Source organism: Synchiropus splendidus, chromosome 6, assembly GCF_027744825.2.
Source record: "Synchiropus splendidus isolate RoL2022-P1 chromosome 6, RoL_Sspl_1.0, whole genome shotgun sequence".
NCBI lineage: Eukaryota > Metazoa > Chordata > Actinopteri > Syngnathiformes > Callionymidae > Synchiropus > Synchiropus splendidus.
This window is the reverse complement of record NC_071339.1, coordinates 10,343,752-10,367,326: the sequence shown is the minus strand read 5'-3', so window position 1 is coordinate 10,367,326 and position 23,575 is coordinate 10,343,752. Positions and strand designations below refer to the sequence as shown.

The following is a 23,575-nucleotide window of genomic DNA, read 5'->3' as shown; positions in this document are numbered from 1 at the left end:
GTTCATGTTTCTACAAACGTATTTAAAGATTCCACGACACGTGCGTCTCAGACTGGAGGGAATCAAACAACTAAAGCAAAGGTCAAGCTAGTTGAGCACTCGCCACACAGAAATGAACCATACCTTAAAGATGAGGAAGAAGTGTGGAGAAAAAAGACAAAAACCAAAATAGAACTTCCATCAGGCAGGACCTGCCTCCTCAACTTGACCATCAGAACAAAACAAGTGAGCAGGAGGGGAGGGGATGCGCAGATGATCGGGCACAGAGGGGAAGGACAGGGTTAAAATTAATGGCAGCAGCTTAGGTTCACCCTCGACCCCCCTTCCCCGGCTATGCCTGTTCCAACTTAGCTACTTGCAACATGAGTGAGAAGCGACTCACAAAATTGACGACCAGCTGCAAATGGTATGTGACTCACTGGCTGACGTACAGCTGGTATGTGACTCACTGGCTGACGTACTTAGGCAGGTTGGGTCACATGTTCAAGATAAGACGGTTGAACAAAGCTGGTTAATGATCTCACATTGGTAGTGGCTGTGTACTCAGCAACCGCTCCCTCACCACTGCTCGCTCGCTCACTTCCTAGCAACAAAGGACTTGACAACATGACAGCAAGATGTTGATGGGATGATGGAAGCACTACACACGCAACTGTCCTGCGCTGCCGAGAGTTCCTGTTTGAGAACTCTATATAACAAAGATATTTCTTAAGCCAAACGGTAACTGTTAGGTCAATGGTTTATGACCAGTATTTCATTAACTTGGTTGAATTTATTGATTCTCCATAATTACATTCTAAAGACAAAAATCATTCCAAGAGTTGTCACTTCATTCCAAATGCGACTGTTCAGCATGATTTTACATTTTATTAAAACATTTTATTTTAAATTGGTATTCAGGTCACGCTCCAGGATCCAATCCATAACTCCATAATAATCCATGTAACATGTAAATGGACAAAAGTAATTGATATTTGACAAAAGTAAAAAGACACCATGTACTGAAAGAAAACAAACATTTTTTTAAAATAAATTCTACATAGGACAGATGATAAATACTCATACAAATTAAATTCCTAGTAGCTAACATTGTATTCATTCCACTGAGACAAATCTACATTATATATACTCACAAAAAGTTATCTTTGGGGAATTCACAGTTCACAAAACGTCTTGCTTTGCTATCAATCTTTGGTGATTATATTGTTTTTAGTTCAGTAAAATAAGATGACTCACATCACACATAATTTTGATGGCTCTATTTACTATATTTTTTTAATTATCACTATTATTACTTCTTATTATTGCTCCTCGAGAGAAATTCACTACTTATGCATTTATTTTATTATTAATAACAACAGACAGAACAGCTCAGTCAACAGATGACAATCTTGATCACACAAATATCTGCTGAGGTTTCTGCATCAAACATTAAGCCTTCCGCTGCATAACACCGGTCTTTACAAAATGGATGGGGTCACTTCATGTTCATTTCATTAAACTTCCACACAAACCAAGAAGCACTGAAATTGACAGAGCAAGGCAACACTCTGCACTAGACAAGCTCTGGCTTATCCACACACACAAACAAACACACAGAGGTGTGGCTCTACCAAGTGAACATTGCATTACCCCCTGGTTCAGAACAGATTATTTAGTCATTCAGGGAAATGCATGCATGCTTACCTATTTTAAATTTATAATAAACTCGAAAGCAGTGGTGAGTGCAGCAGGCTTAAGAAAAATAGGCACCCAGATCAAACGCATACTTTGTTGGGCTACCAAGTCTTAACGTCCATGAAGGCAACACTGGTACTCTGTCGAGTGTGATAATTCCTGGGCCTAAGGCGCATTAACTTTTTCAGGTGTCTGTCTCTTTGATCTGACCATGCAGGCCATGATTACTTTCACACTTCACCCTCCTTGAAATACTTCTGAAGGCATTCCCACTGCAGAAAGTGGAAGGTCAGACAGGCAATTTAAATTGGTTGTGAGGCTCTTTCCGAAAAAGCCCTTCCTTTCCTGAACATGGCTACATAGAACGATGCAGGAGGAACCTAACCCAGGTGCATTGCCACCTAAACAGGACATATAGGATGCTCATTGAAATTAAAAGCATCAAAGATCATTGGGAAATGGCACTATTTCTGAGCAGTTTAGATACTCATTCCGCTCCCAAAGCCAAGCGATGGACTGGTGAGGCATCATCTTCAGCGCTTCAAAGGTGGCCGCTCTCTGTTTTAATATGATGTGAGGTTCAACTGAAATATTTGTTTGAAGCCAAAAGATTTAGAACAGAGTGTGCCCTCTGGTGGGCTTGGACAATGAAGACACTGCTACAAGGCCACACACGGAAACCATGTGGATATATGGACATATGGATCCAACAAAACCAACACTGATCAGGAGTCTCTAATTGGGAAAGAGTGCATAGCAAGTGCAATGCTGGATGTAGGCTGCATGGTTGTTTTTAACAAATTTATGAGAGAAATTTATGGTAAATTCTTATTGCAAAGTCTGTTTTAAGCGGTGAATGAGTTATAACGATTGGTACGGATATCTGGCTTTTGTGTAATTTGACATTATCATTGACATACAGAAGTGGCGATATGATACATTGCGATATACTGCGAAAGTGAAAGTTGTCACACCATGCAGCAGCACATGAAAGTATATATATATGTATTAAATATTGATATAGCCGACATAAAATATCAAGACAATATCGCACACAATCAAGTAGACCAGCAAAAGTATTGCGATATTGGAGGATTTTCTAGTGAAAATAGACAAAAATTATTTTTTATTTATTATTTATTTCATTTTATTTCCATTCCAAGAAAAAGAAGGATTACACCACACGAAACGGGAAAAAACATTAAAATTCATACACACAAAGGACACATGAATAAATCCATTGATCCCTGAGGCTGTTTCACAGAGGAAATGAATGCATGTTGAAAAGCAGCAACTCTCAAACGTAATAGTCAAAGGTCAGACTGCAGTTTTGATCAAGATTTAAAGGTCAAGAACCATCGGCTTATCATCATTCATCTGTGTTTACACATGAAGGTGGCACACATTCTAAGATTCAATAGCTCAAACATAATAGAGAAGACATTTTGATGATTTACAGTGACATTTTCAGGGGCACTTTAATATTTCACTCAACTAGCTGTTTATGTTGCAACACTGGTCACGCTGAATTGAACAATCCCACACACTTTCGTTCATTATTATGAATACAAGTCCAGTTACCTCCTTCTTCCAACCTCTGAATTTAGGTCAGGGCATATTCTATAAAAATATGTACTGAAAAGGCAACAGAAGAACAGAGAGAATGAGATGTGATCAATAAATGACCATTAAAACCATTAACATGTTGTCATCCACAGCACACTCATAGACATTAACTGTGTTCACATCCTCAGCAGCCATAAGTGAGGGACGTATAGTGCGCATAGGCAGCTCCTCGGGGGCGAAAATGTGGGTTGACGCAGATTAAGGAGACTCCCTTCCTCCCAGATGAATGGAGCGCATTTTAATTACATGAACTGCTGCTCTGTACCGAGTTCATTACAGGAAAGAGAGTAAAGAGGAAGTGAGATAAAACGGGAACAGAGAGGTTGAGGTGGCAGGGGTAAGGATATAAATGACAAAATTATACATAGAAGGAGGGGAACAAGAAGACTGAGGCTACAGAGAGGAAACCACACAGTGAGACAGGAATTTTTACATACACTGCGCGGGAAAAACTTACTGAGAGACAAAACTCGACATGAAATATGAATGCCATCTCATTAGACAAGCACTGCTTTCAACGTTGTGATCAATGCAAGTGCAGCACACAGGCTGTCCATTATCTCTGACAGGACATCCTGGAAGCTGACACAAACACAAGAAGCCAGACCCTATCAGTGCCGACCGCTGCATGGAGTAAATCAGCACTCAAACATTTTCGTCTGTTACAGAGCTGCCTTGTAGCTTACAGACGTTCGTTTCAGGATATAAGCCTCCACAAATACCAACAGGGGAGCAAGGCTGAAAGGCAACCCAAAACTAAAAAGCCTATGACACATGGTATGCATTTTTAAATAAATACCAAGACATTTGCAGAGACACGAGCAGACACCAACATGAAAAGAATCATCTGAAAAACTGACTTCATCCAGGAGGTTTGTGTTTTTTTCTCCAACTTCTAACCCTTTCATTCCTTTTTCTCTTCTGCATCTGATGTATTACAACATGTTCGCTGGATGATTTAAATTCCAAACATGCCACAGCTCGTCATCTCTCATCTACCAGAGAAAGACGAACTACAAAAGAATGAAATAAAGTGACAGGGGAGTGAGAAAACACACCAAGATCAAAACAAATTTTGCATATCATATCCCCGAGTCGAGAGAGAAGATACAAAAAAAGATGTTAATTCTTTTAACGAAGTGGAAAATACTCTCTTCACTTCAACATGCCATTGTTGCTGAAGGAAAAACAAATGAAGAAGAAAGCAGGTTTTCTCGCTCAGATCTGAGCGGAATAGCTACCAGAGGAGGGAAACCAAAATTGATCTTAAGGATGAGCCACTAAGTTTTCGATACTACTAAACCCTACCTACAGTGTATACACCCATATATACACCCATTTGGTTACGCTTGTAAGCAGCATATTTCCAAAGTAATGCTCACAAAATGCCTGGGCAAATCATTAGCACACCCTGGGAGCCCAGTAATGCAACAACACGGCACACAGGTGCCTCTTGGCTAAGCAGTCTACACATACCAGCGACACTGGGGCATCTCGGTTCACTATAAATAACCTAGTGCATGACCCCAACCTGCCCAAGTCAAGACTTACAGTGAATGACTGATTGCTCCGCCAGACAAAGACACAGAAGGACGCTAGAGACCACCCAACTATCAGGTGTGGATCAGATGACCTTGCTAGAGACGGTCTCATTAAAGGGTGGGCAATTATATTGCCTTAGGGGCCACATTATACAGTATAGCGTGGCCGTTGTGAGGGGGGATAATGAAGGCGGAATGAAGAAATAGAACCTTTATTGATAGGATTTTATACTGAGGCAACAAAGACAACATTTCTTTAAAGTGGTCAACTTACCTGAATTTTTCCTCCTGTCATCAGCGTCAGACATCCCATCAATAACAGCACACTTCCATGCCGCGAGTGTCGTGACTCACGAGACACAGATAACCGCAAGATTAAATATGGCGACCGTGATGGCCAAGCTAGGTTGAGAATCATTACATTTCGATCATATTCTGCGAAATTACAGGCGGAAACACCCTTTTCATGGAAACCAGGATTTTCTCTTAAAACACAGCTAACACCTTCCATGTAACGTTTTCCTATTGTCATTTTATCACGTGTCACCACACAAGATTTCCAGCTTCACGGACAAGCTTCTCTATCATCGCTGGGGCACAAACTTCATGTTTGATGTGGATGCATGTTAATAATGGCACAAAGAACATACTTTATGAATGAATCAATCTTCCCATTTTGTGAATTACATTCTGCATCCACAAATCATTTGAAGATTTACCGTAGCACTTTCTTCATCCGACTATGCGTGTTGTGGCAGAGAGTTCTGGAACACGACTGCTACCAGCTGTCAAATGGAGGTAATTTCTATCAACAACCTTTTAATTGATAAAAAAAAGGCATTTAATAATAGAGATCATATAAATGTAGGTCAACAATAGTAGTTAATTAATTACAATGCCGGGTTTGGATGAGGTCTTCTCTCATCTATCAAGAGTATTTATTGTAAAGTAAACTCTAAAATTCAATTATTAAGACAGAACAAATTAAATAGAAACACTTTACTAAGATTTACACAAAAGTACAGACTTTTCAAAGTAAAATAGTGTATACCACACCATACTTTTTAAGACTTTAAAGACCCAGAAAAGGACCCTGAGCCCTGCTTTGGGTCTCCTATGGAAATGTAGGGAATGTTATTGTTTCTTTACAGCCACTTTCCCTCTCTCCATAGTCCTCATGCTTGACAGTGAAACAGGAGTGACCTCAAATGGCAGGACTGCAGGTTATGGGACGATCTTCCACCTCTTTGCTTTTGAGGTGGGTTTAAGCTGCCTATAGTAAAGTCATTTTATTTTCCATGTGGTTGAATAACACTGTTATAATAGTGTGATATTTTGGGGGAAACAGTGCCCTCTTCATCACAATCTTCTGGGGCACCAGACATATTATCCTGCAAATCACTGACAACAGTATGACTACATTTTTCAGATACAGTTATTGTAGATATAGTCAATTCAAAATGTGTGAAATATGGAATCCATTCTTGTATAAAGAATACATTAGTACTATTGGACAAACTGCTGTACAGCCCATCGTGTTTAATATAAAACAGCCCTCCCCAGAATTTTCTTTTTCACCACCCTCGACTGCACTGCACCTGCCTGTGGCTTAAAGGTGTGAAATGTTTCGATGAGGTGAAAACTATCGACAAGGTGCTGATGCTTGAATGAGTCATTGCAGAATAAAAAGTAAGGTCATGGAGAGGCCCAACGATTGGACTAGTTTAAGGTGCATAGTTGCATTTTCAGTTTGAGCATGATCATGAAAATACATGAAACATAACAGGAAAAGAACAACAAGAACAGACAGAACAATATAAGGTCAAATATAAAACTGCATCACATTGAACTCTGGCTTGACTCTTGTCCTTTTATGTTTGACTCATGCCACAATAGAATTGAACAAACCTGTAATGTAACTGATTATGGGTTTCTGAACCCATGAGCTCTGTCTGGTCTGCTCTGTATTGAAGTAGGTCACAGCTCCATAGACAAGCTTCTCTTTGTCCCCTCGAGCAGGACAGGGGCCGAGGACAGAGAGCTAGTGCAGTCCAAATCCTAGCCAAATGATTCTAGTGGAAAAGAATCAGATCTGGGTGACCGATGAAGCATTTCGGCATGCGTCTGCGCAGCCTAATGAGAGGATGCACTCTGTGGTTGTCCCTTATAGATATCTGGAGGAGTAATCCTGCTGCCGCACCATCACTGACACGCGTGGAGTGTGGATCAGACTGATCCTCCTTAACAGCCAGATGTCATATATGAAACACTATTTGTAAACACAACAGCTCATGTCTATCACAAATACACTGTATTACCAAAAAGCTCACCCATCCAAATGATCAGAATCAGGTGTGCTAATCACTTTGCCTGGCCACAGCCGTATAAAATCAAGCACATAGCCATGCAGACCGTTTTGACAAACATTGGTGAAAGAATTGGCGGCTCTCGGGAGCTCAGTGAATTCCGGCGTGGAACTGTCATAGGATGCCACCTGAGCAACAAATCCAGTCATGAAATGTCCTCGTTCCTAAATATTGCACAGACAACTGTCAGCTTTATTATAAGAAAATAGAAGAGTTTGGGATCAACAACTACTCAGCCACCAAGTGGTCGGCCATGTAAAAAGACCGAGAGGGGTCAGTGGATGGAAGCGCACAGCACAAAGAGGTCGCTGACTTTCTGCACAGTCAATTCAGACCGACCGATCACCTTCACTCCAAGTAGAAACCGTGTACAGAGTGGAGCTCTGTAAAAGAAATAGAATCCTCGACAATTTGAAGCCACTGTGCCACACATCAAGGAGTATATTTGTCACATAAGAAAGGAGAAATGTGGCATACTACTGGTGAACTACCCAATGATTTACACCTTTTATAAATTACCAGCTCGGCAGGAAAGACCAGAAGGATGCACTTCCTACATTAACTAATGAGATTCCACCTCCTTCCGGCCATCACCCTCAATTCCTTGATCTGTACATGATTAGGAATCTGAGAAGTGAGGGTAGCAGGTTAATGGACCAAAAGCCTAGCTTCAAGGACAGTAGCATCCTGTCTACACATCCCCTCATGGACTCTGCCTTGACACTGACAGACACTTGTGGACATTTGATGTTTATGTGCAATTAAAATTCAGCCCTTACTTTGGCATGTGCCCTTTTTTTATCCAGGACCAGCACACATGCTTGTGTGCTGAAATGACATGAAACAAATACTACAGACAAAGATTGTGTGCCTCTATTTGTGTGTTTTGCTTTTGGTGGAGTGAATCCAGCAAGGAAAGAAAAACAGTTATTCTTGTCTGCTTCATGCAGCAGACACCATGGGACCATGCAGCGACGCATCAAGCGAGATGTCACTCATGTGATGAGCCTCACTAATTCAGCAGGGAATCCAACAATTCAGCACAGCATGATGAGAGGTGCCTGGTAAAAGCTTCAGTCTGATGAATATATTCATAAATACAGGAGGAATTTGATCTGGCTCTCTGAATCTTATTTTCACTGTTGCCGAAAGACAGCTTGTTAAGGAAGTGGTTTTGGATATGGCAAGACAAAGAAAAGAAAACATCAGGGATTGAAAAAAGAATGTAGATGCAGAAAAACAAACATATGATGAACAATTAGAAGAATCCTCTTTAAGATAACAGTGATACAAACCAACTCACTTATGGAAGAATGCCATGTGGCTCAGTCAGGGTTTGTCTGACAGCAGCCTAAAAACACTGAGGTCACTGAGGACACTTCCTGCCATTTAACAGCCACCAGCACAAACAAGGACTTTATTGAGCAGAGCAGAGGAATGTGACTGGCATGGACAATAGACGGTGCTACACAGATGTGAAATTTCTTAAGTTCTTCAGGAATCCAATAATATTCAAACACATATAAACCCTGGTTGCTGGCAAGGACAGTGAGCACTGCAGGATAGTGATGGGACGTGACGCCAAAGAGATGACATGATGGTTTGCTGAGCGTAGACCGCCACTGCTTAGTCAGCTTCCCCTTGAACTGCCTGTCCACACCAGCAGGCCGCAGTTGTAGTGAGTGTGTGGGCGGGTGTTTTGTGAGTCTAAATAAAACATATGGTTCAAAGCTCAGCAGTGTTTTCCATTGTTATTCAAATGGAGTCAGTTACATCAAAACTGACCTCAACATAGTTGAACAAATGTGGAAAAGAGAAATGATCTAGGAATATTTAAAGTCTATTGTTCTATATGTGGAGCCTAAGTGTACGCCCCTTCTGGCCGGTCCATGGGACCAAAGATCTGTAAAAAAACGAATGGAAGTCTATGATAAGTTGTTTTATAAAATAAAAGTTGTTTTTCTGGTTCATTTTGCCTCATGCCCTGGATCACAAATGTGCTGTACCTCAATTGAAATGATAAATAATAACATGAGTTTCAACTACGTTTGTCTTGTCATTTATGATTTACTTGCTTGTGAAAACACAATTATTTAGACTACAAATCAAACGTTGCATGTATGACGTCACGCCGCTAAGGGAAATGCTAAAAGTGGCTTGACTATCAAGCGAGAGAGTGCGATGAGCATTGTAGTTTGCTGCTCCATATCACACAAAACCTAAAGGAACTTTTGATGCCAGTCAAAAAGCAGTCTTTCAAATTCACAGTCATCATATGTGAGGCCTATGGCATATTTCAAGCTAAATCAGTAAATGGCTATTAACTGTCCATTGACTCCCGTTCATATTTTTGTTCACTTAGATCGCATGAGGTGGAAGTTGATGGGCGGGACAACCATATAAAGAGTGCTAAAGAGTCAGCACTAGAATAGGATTCCGTCAAAGATTCTGTTATCCTGGAAATGAAAGGGCCCTTCCCATAAATATTATTTAATATGCTTCCGCCATGACTTAAATGAGAGCTACCATGCCTTTTTCTAAGGTGAAATCTGAAGTTATCAAACGTATCAAAATGAGGTGGAAACACGGAGACAAGCAGATAACTAATGGACATGATTATGGTGGTTTTCAACGTGTTTATAATGGTAAATTCCGAAAGAAACACTACAGGAACGCATACTTTGCTAACAGAATATGGAATTCCGCCATCATTTCAAAATTCAGGACTCATAGCTGTTGCACAGATCTGATTTACAACTGATTTCCATCCGTTAATAAGGAGTTTTTGCAGATACATCTTGCAGTCTTAAATATCTGGCCCTCTCATGTAGGTTGACAAACCGCTGTACTCCTTCAAACTTCCTTTGCCATAATGCACACATCCATTCATGCACCCATTGTTTGTCATGCTAGCAGAAAATAAATTCTCAACCAAAATGGCCTAAAGGGTTTTCCCAGCACTTCAGTAGCATAGGGGCCCCTTACTATGGGATTTTGATTTTGCTGGCATATTACAAGCACGGGGTGAAGTGAAGGGTGGCTTGCAATGTCAACACTCCTGCACCGTCTATCGAGACGGACTCCACCTTTTAAGGTAGACCATTAAGGAGAACCAAGAAAGACATACAATGTGCTGTGCTGCTCGCACGTCCTTTTGATGATATTAAAGTCAATAGTAGTAGTAGTAGTATTAATAGTGCTAAATTGAGGGTGAATTCCCACACAAATAGAAGCATATTTCAATAGTATTTCACTGACTTGTGCGCAACTTTTCTAGACAACATCTCTTATTTGCATTAAAGCCATAGAAGAACCAACTAATCGGAGAAGCAGATGAGCGAGGTTTGGTTCAGACAGTGTTGGCATAGACAGCAAATCTCTCCATGGAATCAATGGCAAAAGCCTAATCTAACTACCATTTCCATTTGCTCAGGAATGAAATTGAAATATCAATGCTGTCTGGTCTATGTAAATATTAAAATGAGAAATTTGTTGACCACATCCGATTGCTAGCTTTGAGAAGCTTCTGCCACGACCTCAAAGTTGAAATTAGGTTATTGAAAACTATTTTCACCCTCAGCTGTGGTGACAGACTTCCCTCACACATGTTTGTCACTGCACTAACAGGTCAAGATGTTTTTGGAAGTCGGTGACCAACATCCACATGATGATTTGACAGCTAGTCAGCTAGCCTTAATTTAGAGTGGGATGAGTATCTAGGCTACATCAGTTCTCATTTAGAGAACATATACTACTCCTTTGCCAACGCCTGTCCCTGAGCGACATGTCTACTGCTGAGGTTGCCGATTGGACACACCAATAGGGAATCGTTTCACTCCAAATGATGCTGCAAGAGCGACAGTGAAACAAATGCATGTGAGGGAAATAAATAGGTTTATTTAACAGGCCATACTGAAAGGTAGTGCTTAGCAAAAGGAAGTGAAGTTTTGAGATTCATATCATGTTGATGCAGGCCCAGAGCTTTGAAGCAATAACTGACTCTTGGTGCTGCTGGCAGCTGAGGACTAGGCTGTCAGAATGGGTTTGGAAGGAATGGCCGCACCCCAGTGTATTTCCCAGAAAAAAACAAAAATAAATGAGTGAACTTGAATCAAATTCATCATTCATTTTATAAGTCTTTGAGTTTTTTGTACAGCAGAAATCATATGGGTATTCACAGTATACATTACGATATATCATTTGTTTTATCCTACACACATGTTGATTGAGTTTACAATAAAACTGGTAATTTAGTCACTCCATAATTTGAAGATTAGTACTAAGTAAAGACAGCCATTTAAATTAAAGGAAAGTAAAAGACATGCAAGAACCTGTCAACTTATTTCAATGAATTAAAGAGAAAAAAAGACAATCAGATTTCAAGTTGCTTCTTGATCAGAATGTGCCACTTCCCTGCTAAAAATACACCCAGCATTCATTATCCTAGAGTTGGACCAATCATTGCACAACTCTCCCTCTACCAAGAGCTCTGTCAGAATTCAAACATCAGAAAGCAAACAGAGAGAGAATTTTACATGTCAGATATTGGGAAAATAAACGCTCAGGATCACATATTCCTACTCATGAACAACAAGAGGGACTCTGGGAGTATTTGTACCCTACATTTACCAAAGTTTGTGCAGGCTTCTTAACAAGCTGTGCTAAAAAGATGACAGAATTTACAACCCTGTGACACTATAATTGCAGTGGGTTGTGTGACATTCTTTTTTAAGCGCCACTTTAAGGAAAGTCCTTCAACAGCGTCAACTGAGAAGGAATCCAGATGTAATGACAGGATGAAATAACTAATATTCTTTCTCAGTTCACACGGAACACAGAGGAACAGAAAAGCTAAACGATAAAAGCAAATCAAATTATAGAACTGCAACTGTGTGTGACAACCCCACATGCATATGTAGCCTTTGTAAGAATGCAACACTGATCATTCTGCTATCCTCAAACCGTCTCTGGGAGCAATACAAGAGGCATAAGCAAGCATTTAAGATTCTCAACCAAGGGCCAAATTATGATGACAAGGGCAGATAGTGTCCAAAATTGCAGCTCAAATGTATGTTCCCAGAATGCAGTGGTATTTATCTCAGAAGTTGCTCACAAACTTGGAGATAAAACTGTGCAGAACTCTGCTCATTAATGTAATTGGGTAGCAAAGCTGGTCCCTTGTTCTCCATCTCCAATAGAAGAAAGGGCAGCACTGACCGAGTTAGAAAGGAGCCATCACTATTGCATTTAGGACCGAGACCTTTAACAACATGAACCATCCTTGATAATGTAGTCTCATTAGAGTGATATTCAGTACAAATAAGTAACTCTGCTGCAGAAATACACCGTGAAAATTACCTATTTGTTACCTATCCTTCACTTTACTTCAATGTAACCTGTGTTCTCGAGTGATGAACTTGACTCCTTAAATGCATTTCTAAACTTAACCTCACAGTTGCCAGGGGGAAACTCAACTCAAGAAACTCATACTTAGTAATAGGAAAGAACCAGAGCAAGCACACTTACTCACCCTGAGTTTTAATTATAGATAGAAAGAGTCTTGCAGCAAATACATGCAGGTGCCTCATTAAAATCTGTGAAATGATTATCATAGGCAGAATTCAAGAGAAGAACGCAGCCTTGTGGGTTCCGTAAACACACCCTGCCAGCGAAAAACATGCCCCCAGGCTTTACATTCTGGGCTTGTCACCATGTGTGCAATAATTCAGAGAATGAACCTCACCCTAGCTGACTGGTGGAGCGAGTCCATCCACCCAACATGACTGGTGTGACAAGATGCAATGATTGTGCACATAAGATCTGTTTTGGGGGAAGGCAAGGAATAATTGGTGTGAATTTTAAAAAGCTCAGGCTGTTTCTGCGCAGGGAAGACGTGCAACGATCAACACCTTAAAACAAAATACCAGAACCCAATGTGAATCAAGCTTTTCACTTATGTAAACTCACATTTATGAAACTAAATCAAACCCAACTAGACATAACAGCATCATGAGATGAGAAACATGAAAGCTCTCCTGCTTTATCTTCATGAGACAAACAACAAAACATATTACATCGTCCAAAGAAACCTTAAAAAGCTGGGGACACGAGTTTGCCTTTTTTAAATAAGACTTGTGAAGCAAGTTACATTTTCAAACACAGGTGTCTCAGTTTGAGTGTCTGAGAATATGAATGCAGATCAAGACAGTCGCTGAGTCTCAGTGCGTGTCCAACTATTGTTGATGCAGACATGCTGTCAATGTTTACCAATTCACAGACTAATATTTTCTTTATTCTTCTCACAATGCAGAAATGTACTTATACTATTTCTTACTTAAATTGGTGAAACGTTTAAATCAAGAGTTTACTGCTGCTGTCTGATTAGGGACAGAGGAGAGCAAAGCTCGAGCCATCGCCCTCGGTTATTTTCAGTACTAATCCGACGCTCCTGAACACATCATTCACGCACACATTCGAGACACATAGGTCAGAGCTTTACCCGAGAGAGAGAGAGAGAGAACGAAATGAAGAATAGCAGCAATAGCAAACCAAGCTATGACGTGCGGCTCTCACAGACTGTCTTGTGTTAAAGAAGCACATTCCTTGTTTATTTCAGTCTGACCAGATCAAGCAGGTCGCTCAAGTAGCTTGATCTACAGTGGCCTAAAGTGGACAATAAGTAAGTCTCACTAAAGAGGAGAAATAATAGATTGTTAGTAAAAACTAATATTTCAGTTAAAACATGCAATAAGCATGCGTCACGGATGGTTCTAAAGTAGCCTAATCTAAAGTAAAACCCATTGTAATCATCCTCCGCTCCACTTCGCAAAACAAACGGACGCCCCTGGTTGACACAACTGAATATTAGAGCACACTTTCAAATGAGATGGTTCTTCTGTCATAGATGTTTTTAAGCTCCTCTGACAAATGTGCATCACAGCGAGACAAGCACAGCGCGTTCTGCCACTGATATCACAACATTTTCAAGGCACTGCCCCACAGGCCTCTCAGTACAAAGTCTGACTTATAGCTGTAATACACACTTATTTAATCATACTGCATTATTAAATTGCACGTTTAACAGAAGTCTTCAGCACTTAAAGTACAATAGGTTTAATAAAGTGCATCTTCCAGCACATACATTAGACCTCCATGTGAACAGGTACAAGATCCTATTGAGAATCAGAACTTCCCTCAAGGGAGAACAGCCAGTGACCCACTAACACACACACAGATACAGTATACAGATGGTCAGTAAGCAACCTACATGGCCACACTCCACTCCAGGGGACGGCATTTCTGCAGTCACACCCCTCCAACTCCACGGACACAGATGTGAACAGGACAAGAAGCTATGTTAGGTTTACTTTCCTGAGTTCAGAGTGGTCAGCTTTCCCGGTTGGGTGACATGCTGGGGAGAGTGTGGCTGAGGAAACCACCAGCCGAACACTAGACCAGCGCTAGCTCGAAGGACTAACTACATGGAAGAAGTGGAGTATCAAGCCGCCAGTGTTTGATGTCAACGAGGAGGGCCTTTCGTTTATAACCAGTCAGCGGGTTAATTAACGTGGTCTACCTGGTCGTGCTGACGCTACTGACACCCAAGCGTCCACAAGACTCACGCTCATCATAATAACCATCACAGCATTAGGTTTTCCTCTGTCGTTCACGTCGACGACACGCGCTGTTTGTCGCTTTCCAGGCGAGCGAACTTACCTAAATCATCCATGTTGGCCGGAAATCACTCCACAACCGCAAAGCTCTTCCTCTGTGAATCGCGACTGACTGGAGCTCGACCGTGGACCGTCAGAATCAAAGGCTCGGGAATCTTCTCGCTGAATGGTGTGAACTTCCTAAGTTCCCTTCCTCTTCCTCACACACATACACGCACGCTCCCAAACACTCGTTCCGAGCTGCCCCCCCGGAGTCTCCGGCAGTCCACGAGCCAGCCCCCCATGCCTGCCCACGAGCGACAACTCAGTGGGACTGGCGACACCCAGTGGCAAGTTAAGGAAATGCGGGCATATTATCTGAATCTCATCTGTTAGCGTGTGTCGAGGTGAACGCACGAGTCATAATCTGCGTGATTTCCTTGATACATTTTAAGAGCGTAACCCTTGCCATGTCGTGGCTGTCAATCAGGATTTATTTATTTATGTTTGTAGTGTTGTTTCCGTGCTTTGTTTGCTGCGATTTCTCCATTGTGAAATGAATAAAGGCATTCAGTCGGTCAATTTCTTATAACTTTGTCAAACCAATCATGGCTGTGGGATCCAATCCAGAGTCAGAGACATGGCAGTTTTTTCTCACAGTTGATCCGGGTCTTACCAGTGATCTCTATTCACCTCGCAAGGTCTACCAAAATAATGCGAGATGATAACGTTTAGAGGCGCTTAGACATATTGCTGCAACTCTGCTGTCTGCTGTCTGGCAGCATCGGGAGAACCTCGCTGTCTAAATAAAAAAAACATTAATTATTAATTAATAAATAAATATTATTTTTAAATTAATGGTTAACGATTGTAGCAAAACCCTACTATATTGTTTTCTTTGACCAGAAACATGCGTGTAAAGCCATGCAACGTTGGTGAAACCAATATAATTTTAAGTTTAAAGTGCACTATCAAAATCATCTGTAAGTATGATAGCTGTACCTATATATCACATCTGTTATGTAAGTAAGTAGTAGTAACTATTCGCTGTTTTTATATTAATATAATATAATCATTTTTGTTACAGTGGCCTATCTGGCACTGTGCTGTTACGTAAGACAAACTCTCGCGATATTCAGCTGAGGGAAGTGTCGGAGTGTCAACAACGAGCAGACAGCAGCAGCAGTGTCCGGAGAGGAGCGGGGAGGGAGAGGGAGGATCTGCTTCCACGACGGGTGAGTGTCCACATGAAACATCGCTCGTTGAAAATACTACTTGACATTTATCCACGCCTAAGTGACACATCATTTAGATTCCTTCATAGATATATAGCCGCTGATTGGTTAAATCCTGCAGTTTACCTCAGCTTGCTAACGTTAGCTTCGAACTTGGCTGAGCTCTTACCGTGAACTCTCGACGAGCTAACGGAAGGTTTCGCTTAGCAGTTAGCATTTGTCGGTGGGAAACCAGAGTTGCACCATATATCTATTACATACTGAAAATATTGGTGTTTGTTTGCCTTCCCCGATCTCTTATATGTATGTTGATGACGATGACATGACTGCTAACGGGAAAAAAATCTCGTTCTTAGCGAGTTGTTTATGCCAACAGAGGCCCGCCACTAGCAGGTTAGCACTGTTGGTAAACCTACCCATGGTGAGAGTACACACCCCGCCGGTGTGTGAGACATATCGGCATCTTCTCTCCGACAATAGCCGCGACCCGTTTGTAATGGACACTTTCTATTTGATTATATACGCACCTAGCATCCAATCGTGTAGTTGCTGCCGGATGTATTAGCAAATGATACAGTAGTTAATTCCAACTTCTAGCTCAATGACACCATGTTAATACTCATCAATAATCCAAATAGTGCTTAGTCAAGAGATGATTAAAACAATGTAGAAAGTGATGCGTTGGATAGGCAAGGTTTGCTGGGTTACTTGGCTGTAAGCGAAATAACGTCAACGTCTGTAAACCTTTATTTTGCATGTCTGTAAATGTACAGTATATAGTATCGGATGGTTTCATAAAGACGCCAGCAAAAGGTAAATGGCACCATCAAAAATGCAATTCAAATTGTAATGTCCAATGTCCATATTGTTTTGCTATTTACATTATGACGTTTCTTATTTGAGGTTATTTTGTTAGTTTCATGATTCATTACTTTGAAAAAGTTATTTAATTATTCCAAAATCAAATAACCTTAAAACAACACAATTGCAACAATTGAAAGCTGTCCAAATAAACACCAAATGCAATTCATTGGACTTAGATCACACCCTCTTCTCTGTCCTCTCCTCAACTTTTGTTCACAAGACTCTTGCTGAATGAATCATCAACAGTGTAGAAAAAAAATCCTGGCTTCTTGTGTTTATAAATCCATATTCAGGCTGATTCTGTGGAGTCTCGTTTCAGTGTTGTGGTACTTTTGTTTTTCATCGTACAGTGTGCAGTATGAACTTTTCTTTTTTTCTTCTCACAAACCTTTTATATTGTAGCTGCATTGTCTGTTCCAGTCTCCATACACATAACATATTATAATAAATATAATGTTTTTTTTTAATTATTTTAATATTTTCCAGAGCTAAGGTGTGACATGGGGGATGATCGGCCTTTTGTCTGCACTGCCCCTGGATGTGGGCAGGTATGGTTTCCTTATCTTGTATGAATCTGCTTAACCTTCTTTGAGCTATCATCAAAACAATTACTGTCCTTTCTCTTTTTTGTCACTCAGTCACTTTTATTTTGTTTTAAACAAACAATAATAATAGTATATCAGTTCTTTAAAGCACCTTTGAAGCCAGGGCAAGTTCTGTTCCCAAAAATGTGATCAGATTTTTAAATATTGCATTGTGCCCATAGGTTGTCTTTTCACTTCCTGAAAACGAAGTCCAATTTTTGGAATGCCATCGTTTTGATTCTGCTATATCTTTGGTTTGCAGAGATTTACCAATGAAGATCATCTGTCTGTCCATAAGCACAAACATGAAATGACGCTGAAATTCGGTCCTGCAAGGACAGACTCTGTTATCATAGCAGGTAAGGCTTCTGAATTATCTGAGTCATGTGCTTCCTACTTGGTGAGTCTACTCACATATATTTTTTTATCCTTCCCTACCAGACCAAACTCCCACACCCACACGTTTTCTAAAGAACTGTGAGGAAGTTGGCCTATTCAATGAGCTGGCCAGCTCCTTTGAGCAAGAGTTTTGTAAAGCACAGGATGACGACCAGAAGACAAAAACCCCCGTAAGAAAGCAAATTCTGTAATGAACAAACATTTATATTTGCTCTTATGTCACTAGACTAACATTACATCACCATGTAATTATTGAAAAACATCCCAAAAGACAAAATTGGACTTCTCTTTGCTTTAGCAGGCTGCGCCTCTTCAAGCAGCAAGTCAAACAAAGGCGGAGGATGAAGGTCCATTACAAGTTGACTCTTCACCCCCCAGAAGTCCCGATTCCTCATCCAGCATGTCAGACCATAGTGGAGACTCAAGGGTAATGGCCTATGCTGTTCACAATTCCACCAACTTCCATGTGGTAGACGCTGTATAGCTTCTCAGCTCTCTTTGTCTTTATACCAAAATAAACATACTTGAAATGCTGACAGGAAGTGGTCGCTCGACCACCAAGTTCGGCTCCGACACCAACCATCGTGCGTCCTGGATCTCTTCCTCTTCACCTTGGTAATGATGCTCTAAACCCGACTCTGCCATCTCCCACATCTGTCATCACACAAGCTCCGCCCTCCAACAGACAGCTGGGGTAAACTGCATTTCGTGTTTTCTTGTAATGAACAAAAATGGTTTAATTGAATTGTCTTAAAAATATTTATTCTTGAGTTTATTTAAATTGAACTTCAATAACGCCAATTTGCTGTCATACATTGTTATTAGGAACTTGCACTTACTACGCTTGCAGATTAATTGTTAATATATCTGTTTTTAAGCAGCTCCCCTACAGGTTCCTACCCACTAGTCAGGCACCTCCCCAATGGTCAGACAGTGCCCCTCCTGCCCAGTCCGTGCCAGACAACATCTGTTATATCTGTAAGTCTGAAATAAAGTTATAACATTTCTGCCTCTAACCTTCGTCATTGAAAGTTGTGTTGTTTATGTGACAGCTTGCGAGGGCGGCAAATTCGGTACCTAATATCCCTGGGATTCCTGGACCTCCTCTGGGTGGAGCCAGCAGTGCATCATCGTCTCCATCGGGTTACAGTCTGCACACAGAAGCAAAGATGGTGAGCTCATTAGCCAAAGCATGTCGACGTAGAGAAAGGGGGTTCCACCACTATTAGTCTATTGGTAAGACCTGAAGAGAGGGAACAAGAATGGACAGCTGGTTTGGACTCATGTTGAGAATAGACAGGCAACATGTTGGAGGAAGAATGTTAGAAATGGAAGTACAGGGCAAATGAAAAGAGGAAGACAACCATTAAGGTTCATGGATGTGATAAAGGAGGGCATGAAAAAGATGGCCAAACCTCTGACAGGAAATGACAGAAGATGAAGAAGAAAAAAGGGCAGTTGAGATCATTGTTCTTAAGAAAGCTTAAACGGCAAGTGAAAATAAAAATATTAATGCTGGTAGCGATTGTAATGTGGCCATCTTGCTTTTCTAGAAAGCCTCAAGGGCCTCAATGATGTTGCTTCTTGTAAAAATAAATGCTCTTTCTGTCCATGCAGCGTTTAAAGGCAGCTCTGAGTCATCAGGGTCCGGGATCACAAGATGATGTTGGTGGAGGGGCAGGTTCCATCCCTGCTGTCCCTCAGAGACAGGAACATAGCCAGCAGCTCACTCAGAACTCTGATGCCCCTTCACCAGCCCAGCCACAGGTACTGAAGTCTGCATCTGCCAATATTAGTGTAAGGCACATTATTGCATTTTTTAACTGAGTAGAATAGATTTTAATCTGTGTGAATGAATTTTCAGTCAAGCCCTGTTCAAAATGGTCAGCTGTGGAGCTGATGGTCGGTTCAGTTCGGCATTCTCTTTAGACTGAATTTGATCTTTAAATATATTGGATTGTCAATACAGAGGTTTCTCATTCTCAGGTGTCCCCTGCACAGCCCACAGGAGGCAGACGAAGGCGAGCTTCTGAGATGGATCCTGATGAGAGGAGGCAGCGCTTCCTTGAAAGAAACCGTGCAGCTGCCTCTCGCTGCCGACAGAAACGAAAAATATGGGTTAATTCCCTGGAGAAGAAGGCAGATGATCTCGCTACCATGAATGTCTCTCTCACGGTGGGTCTGCAGTTGTCATCAGTCTGGACCGGTTCTCATACTTTGGTTATCTGAAGAGTTGTGTTCTGTGTGACCAGAATGAAGTGACCCTTCTGAGGAATGAGGTTGCTCAGCTAAAGCAGTTGCTCCTGGCCCATAAAGACTGCCCCGTCACTGTAATGCAGAAGAAAGCTGCTTTCCTAGGTAACCATGACAATCATCCATTTCGGTTTCCACCATTAGCTCTCATCGTCATCCCAACCATCTAATGCATTCTTTTCACACGCTCACCTCCCTAAGGGTGAATGTCTGTCTCTGTCTGTAGCTGCAGGCGGAGATGAAGTTTCCCGGGATACTTCCACCGAACCCACTGGCTCACCGGCGGCTGTTATCCAACATGGCTCGTCACCACCCGACCCAGCCTCCAGCCCGGGCCCTTTGATCAATGGAATGAGTGTCCGCGCCGCTGAGGCAGTGGCCATGTCTGTCCTAGCTGGAATGGGATCTGGACAGCCAGCAGGAGTCGTCATGGCAACACAACCTCAGTCAACAAACAGATGATGGGCTGGTGGAGGTGTCAAGAGTGAACTCGAGTGGCATTTTAAGGCGCGACTGGTGCAGAACATCGAAGAGGGTCACACTATCAATGTCCCCGAACCTAGACTGAGACACCACCCTCCCTCACAGCCAATGATAATCATGTACATGGCACAGTGCCTCCACAGAATGTCCACTCCCAGAAGACTCCCTGGTCAGAGCTCCTTTCTGTGTGTGTAAATATCAACATGGAACACTCACTCTGGAGGATTAGGTTCTTAATTTCAACTTTTTTTTTTTCATTTTTCCAAGTACATTCAGTATTCTGAATGGAAATGTTCAGTTTATATGCACCTCGTGTCAAATGCAGCTTCTGTTCTGTGCTGGCCCACAAATCTACCTGCGATATTGTCAGGTACCCCAAACCTGCCCTGTATCTACCACCACAGTTCATTCGGTTCTGTACCTCATGGAAAGTTATGTTTGCTTTGTGTCTTTCCTTTGTTTTTCCCTCTTTTTGTTTGGGTCAGTTATTTCTAAAAATACGCTCAGTTGTGTAGTCAGCCTAGTGCATAACAAACCAAATTGTAGACATGTACATGGTTAACCTTGTGATTGTGTGCCTGCCTTTTTTAAAACCATCTTTTGGAATGGATGTTATCACTTAAATCATGTATGTATCAATCCCTATTGACTGCATGGAGTACTTATGGTCAAAAAGTACCACTGTTGTGCTACTTCTTACAATATTGTCAATTTTTTTTACACCCTCAATTAGTGCTTGTTATTTATGGATCCCATTCAATCCTTACCTTAGACTTGTTAACTGTAGAAAGATTTGAAATTACCATCAGAACTAACATATTTAAAATCTTTCACCCTGATGTTTAATTTGAGGAAAGAGTAGTGCAATATATTTTTCTATTAAATATCAACGTGCTTGCTTTTAGCTTATGTGTGTAGCTCTGCCACTATGATGGGCGTGGTCTATTCACTTAAACGCTAAAACTGGTTATCAGAGGAAATACGTCAATGTACTATTGAGTGAATGTGATGGTGAGTAATCTGTAGATGTATATACAGACGTCCTAGTTCTGTGTGCTTTCAAAAGTTTGAAAAGCTGCCATGTATCATGAAGTAAAGGAAAAATCTTTGCAAGGTGCTTCGTTATAAAGTTTATATAAATGCAGATTTTGTTTGTCAGCATTTACTTCCAGTCCTATCCATCCCTTGTCCAGTCAACTTTGTGTCTTTGTGTTTTTTTTCTGTTTTGTTTTTTAAAAGCAATTTTGAGATGTTTGCTTTGGTTTGTGTTGGTTTTCTTTTTAAATCATATCATCCCTTGGTTTCGTGTGTACATGTGTTTGTTTCAATTGAGATCAGTCCACGCAAGAAAATGTCTCTGGAAGATGTTTGTAACGATGGAGGTATGTTAATTTCTCAGGCTTCATGATGGGAAAAACACTTGTGCATAATCTCAACTAATGAGTAAGTTATTTCGGCAAATAATAAAAAAAAATAAATTAATAAAAAAGCCATGCCATGAGTCAGGTTCATTCTTCAACAGGTTAGTGGCTAACAACAGCAAGTGAAATACGCTGTGAACCATCGTTAGCCAGCGAACAATCTCTGCATTGTTAAATGTATTATACGCTAAATTGCATTGCATACAAATAGTGGTTTCTAATTAAATAGTTTCAGTCAATTTAGAGCGTATCTCTGCTGCAAAAAAGCAGTGAAATGAAGTAGCACTGGGTCATATTCTGAAACCCTTCATAAATGACGAATGTAACGGCTTCTTTATAACCAGTTGTAGTACAGCAGAGTCACCACCAGAGCGAGCAATAGCCTTTGCTTGTGTCCTGTCACAGTCGCTGGCATCAGTCGGTGTCACGTGACTGACAGACTCTGGCGAGTTATTCCAGCTCCACAGTCATGGCGGTGACGAGGAGTCTCCGGGATGCTCGATACGCTTCTACAACACTTTAAATTATCTGGTTTTCTCACCCTCATGCTGGGCGGTACCCGCTGTCCTCGGACAAGTGTCGAACATCCAGTAGGCTGCTGTGTTTCCCACGATGGCCGACCGCGGCGTTGATCTGGCGGCTCTACCGAAAGAGGTCAGGGACCAGCTGGCGGAGTTGGACCTGGAGCTATCCGAAGGTAAGAGCTCCAACGGCGGCTTAGTCAGCCGGATTCGTGACCACAGTCGCGGTGTCCGTGTGTTTACGGTGTGGTATGAAGTGAGCCACCGCTGGCGTCAGCTGACTTGCGCTGCAGAGAATTTCACCACAATAACAAACGACAAATAAACACACTGACCGCTCTACAGCTGCCATTTCACCACCAGGATCTTTACTCAATCATTGATGTGACTACACTGGTGTGTGTGTGTTCATGTCCCGGAGTCTATTTGTTGGTCCGGGCATGTTAATTCCTGCTTGTTGTTTCCGTGATGATCATAATCTGTAAGCTACATGGGCAAGAACTGCAGACTGGAGTGGAAGGAAATGGGTCAAGTTTGTAATCTTAGGGTGAGTGTGTGTATGGGTGTGTGTTTGTAGGTTCAAGGTGGTCGGAACCCGTGGAACTGCAGCAGCCTCAAGATGCTGTTTGTTTGTTAAGAAAAAGTGAATATGGAGCTGCTGGCAGTTATGCAAGTCTCCTACTCACACTGTGAATCACAGAGCCATGGTTTGATTGGTGCCGAGCAGTTCCCAGGTGCCCGGGGGCGGATGAGTAATGCTGTGCTCCACTGGCAGAGCCAAGCCGGGAGTGTAGAAGGCCACTGTGGTGACTGTGATGGTCCGATCCCAGCTGGACATATTGAAACTTGAAAGTGCACAGCTTTCGATAAGAGACAGGCGTCACTTCTAACAAACACTCTTTGTCCCTTTTTCTTCACGTCATGTGGTGTAAATCATCGAGGCTGTTTAATCC

At 41.6% G+C, this 23,575-nt stretch overlaps 3 protein-coding genes across 13 annotated transcripts in view; 2 read left to right on the top strand and 1 right to left on the bottom strand.

Moving 5' to 3' along the window:
• LOC128760350 (paxillin-like) overlaps positions 1-15,172 on the bottom strand; it is a 28,352-nt gene extending 13,180 nt beyond the window's left edge. Inside the window, exon 1 of one of the 3 annotated variants that reach the window (XM_053867687.1) lies at positions 14,927-15,172. In XM_053867687.1, coding sequence (XP_053723662.1) covers positions 14,927-14,939 — 13 coding nt within the window. In that variant the 5' untranslated portion in view covers positions 14,940-15,172. Of the gene's footprint in view, positions 1-123; positions 410-14,926 lie in introns of those variants that run through there. The other 2 variants (XM_053867688.1, XM_053867689.1) reach the window with 2 other exon arrangements.
• Positions 15,173-16,018: 846 nt separating this feature from the next.
• Positions 16,019-22,171, top strand: LOC128761155 (cyclic AMP-dependent transcription factor ATF-7-like). Of its 6 annotated transcripts, none has more exons than XM_053869131.1 (12): positions 16,019-16,097; positions 17,448-17,509; positions 17,808-17,904; positions 17,987-18,114; positions 18,246-18,371; positions 18,484-18,638; positions 18,826-18,922; positions 18,997-19,116; positions 19,562-19,711; positions 19,931-20,119; positions 20,197-20,302; positions 20,424-22,171. In XM_053869131.1, exons 2-12 carry the CDS (start codon positions 17,462-17,464, stop codon positions 20,657-20,659), a joined length of 1,452 nt encoding a protein of 483 aa, XP_053725106.1. In that variant the 5' UTR covers positions 16,019-16,097; positions 17,448-17,461; the 3' UTR covers positions 20,660-22,171. The 6 variants fall into 6 exon arrangements, with proteins under 6 accessions (XP_053725106.1, XP_053725105.1, XP_053725104.1 ...); XM_053869130.1 differs by having other exon boundaries at positions 18,823-18,922; XM_053869129.1 differs by having other exon boundaries at positions 18,243-18,371.
• A 352-nt stretch (positions 22,172-22,523) lies between these two features.
• Positions 22,524-23,575, top strand: part of LOC128760234 (disco-interacting protein 2 homolog B-A-like) — a 45,013-nt gene continuing 43,961 nt past the window's right edge. For all 4 annotated transcript variants that reach the window (XM_053867428.1, XM_053867426.1, XM_053867427.1 and 1 more), the window contains exon 1: positions 22,524-22,798. In XM_053867428.1, coding sequence (XP_053723403.1) covers positions 22,714-22,798 — 85 coding nt within the window. In that variant the 5' untranslated portion in view covers positions 22,524-22,713. The remainder of the gene's footprint in view (positions 22,799-23,575) is intronic.

Excerpts from the sequence above, each read along its gene's own strand:
- LOC128761155 (XM_053869128.1), top strand. The coding sequence starts at position 17,462 with ATGGGGGATGATCGGCCTTTTGTCTGCACTGCCCCTGGATGTGGGCAG. Across the intron at positions 18,115-18,242 it reads ACCAGAAGACAAAAACCCCC|CAGGCTGCGCCTCTTCAAGC; the intron begins GTAAGAAAGCAA and ends TCTTTGCTTTAG. Across the intron at positions 19,117-19,561 it reads TGCACACAGAAGCAAAGATG|CGTTTAAAGGCAGCTCTGAG; the intron begins GTGAGCTCATTA and ends CTGTCCATGCAG.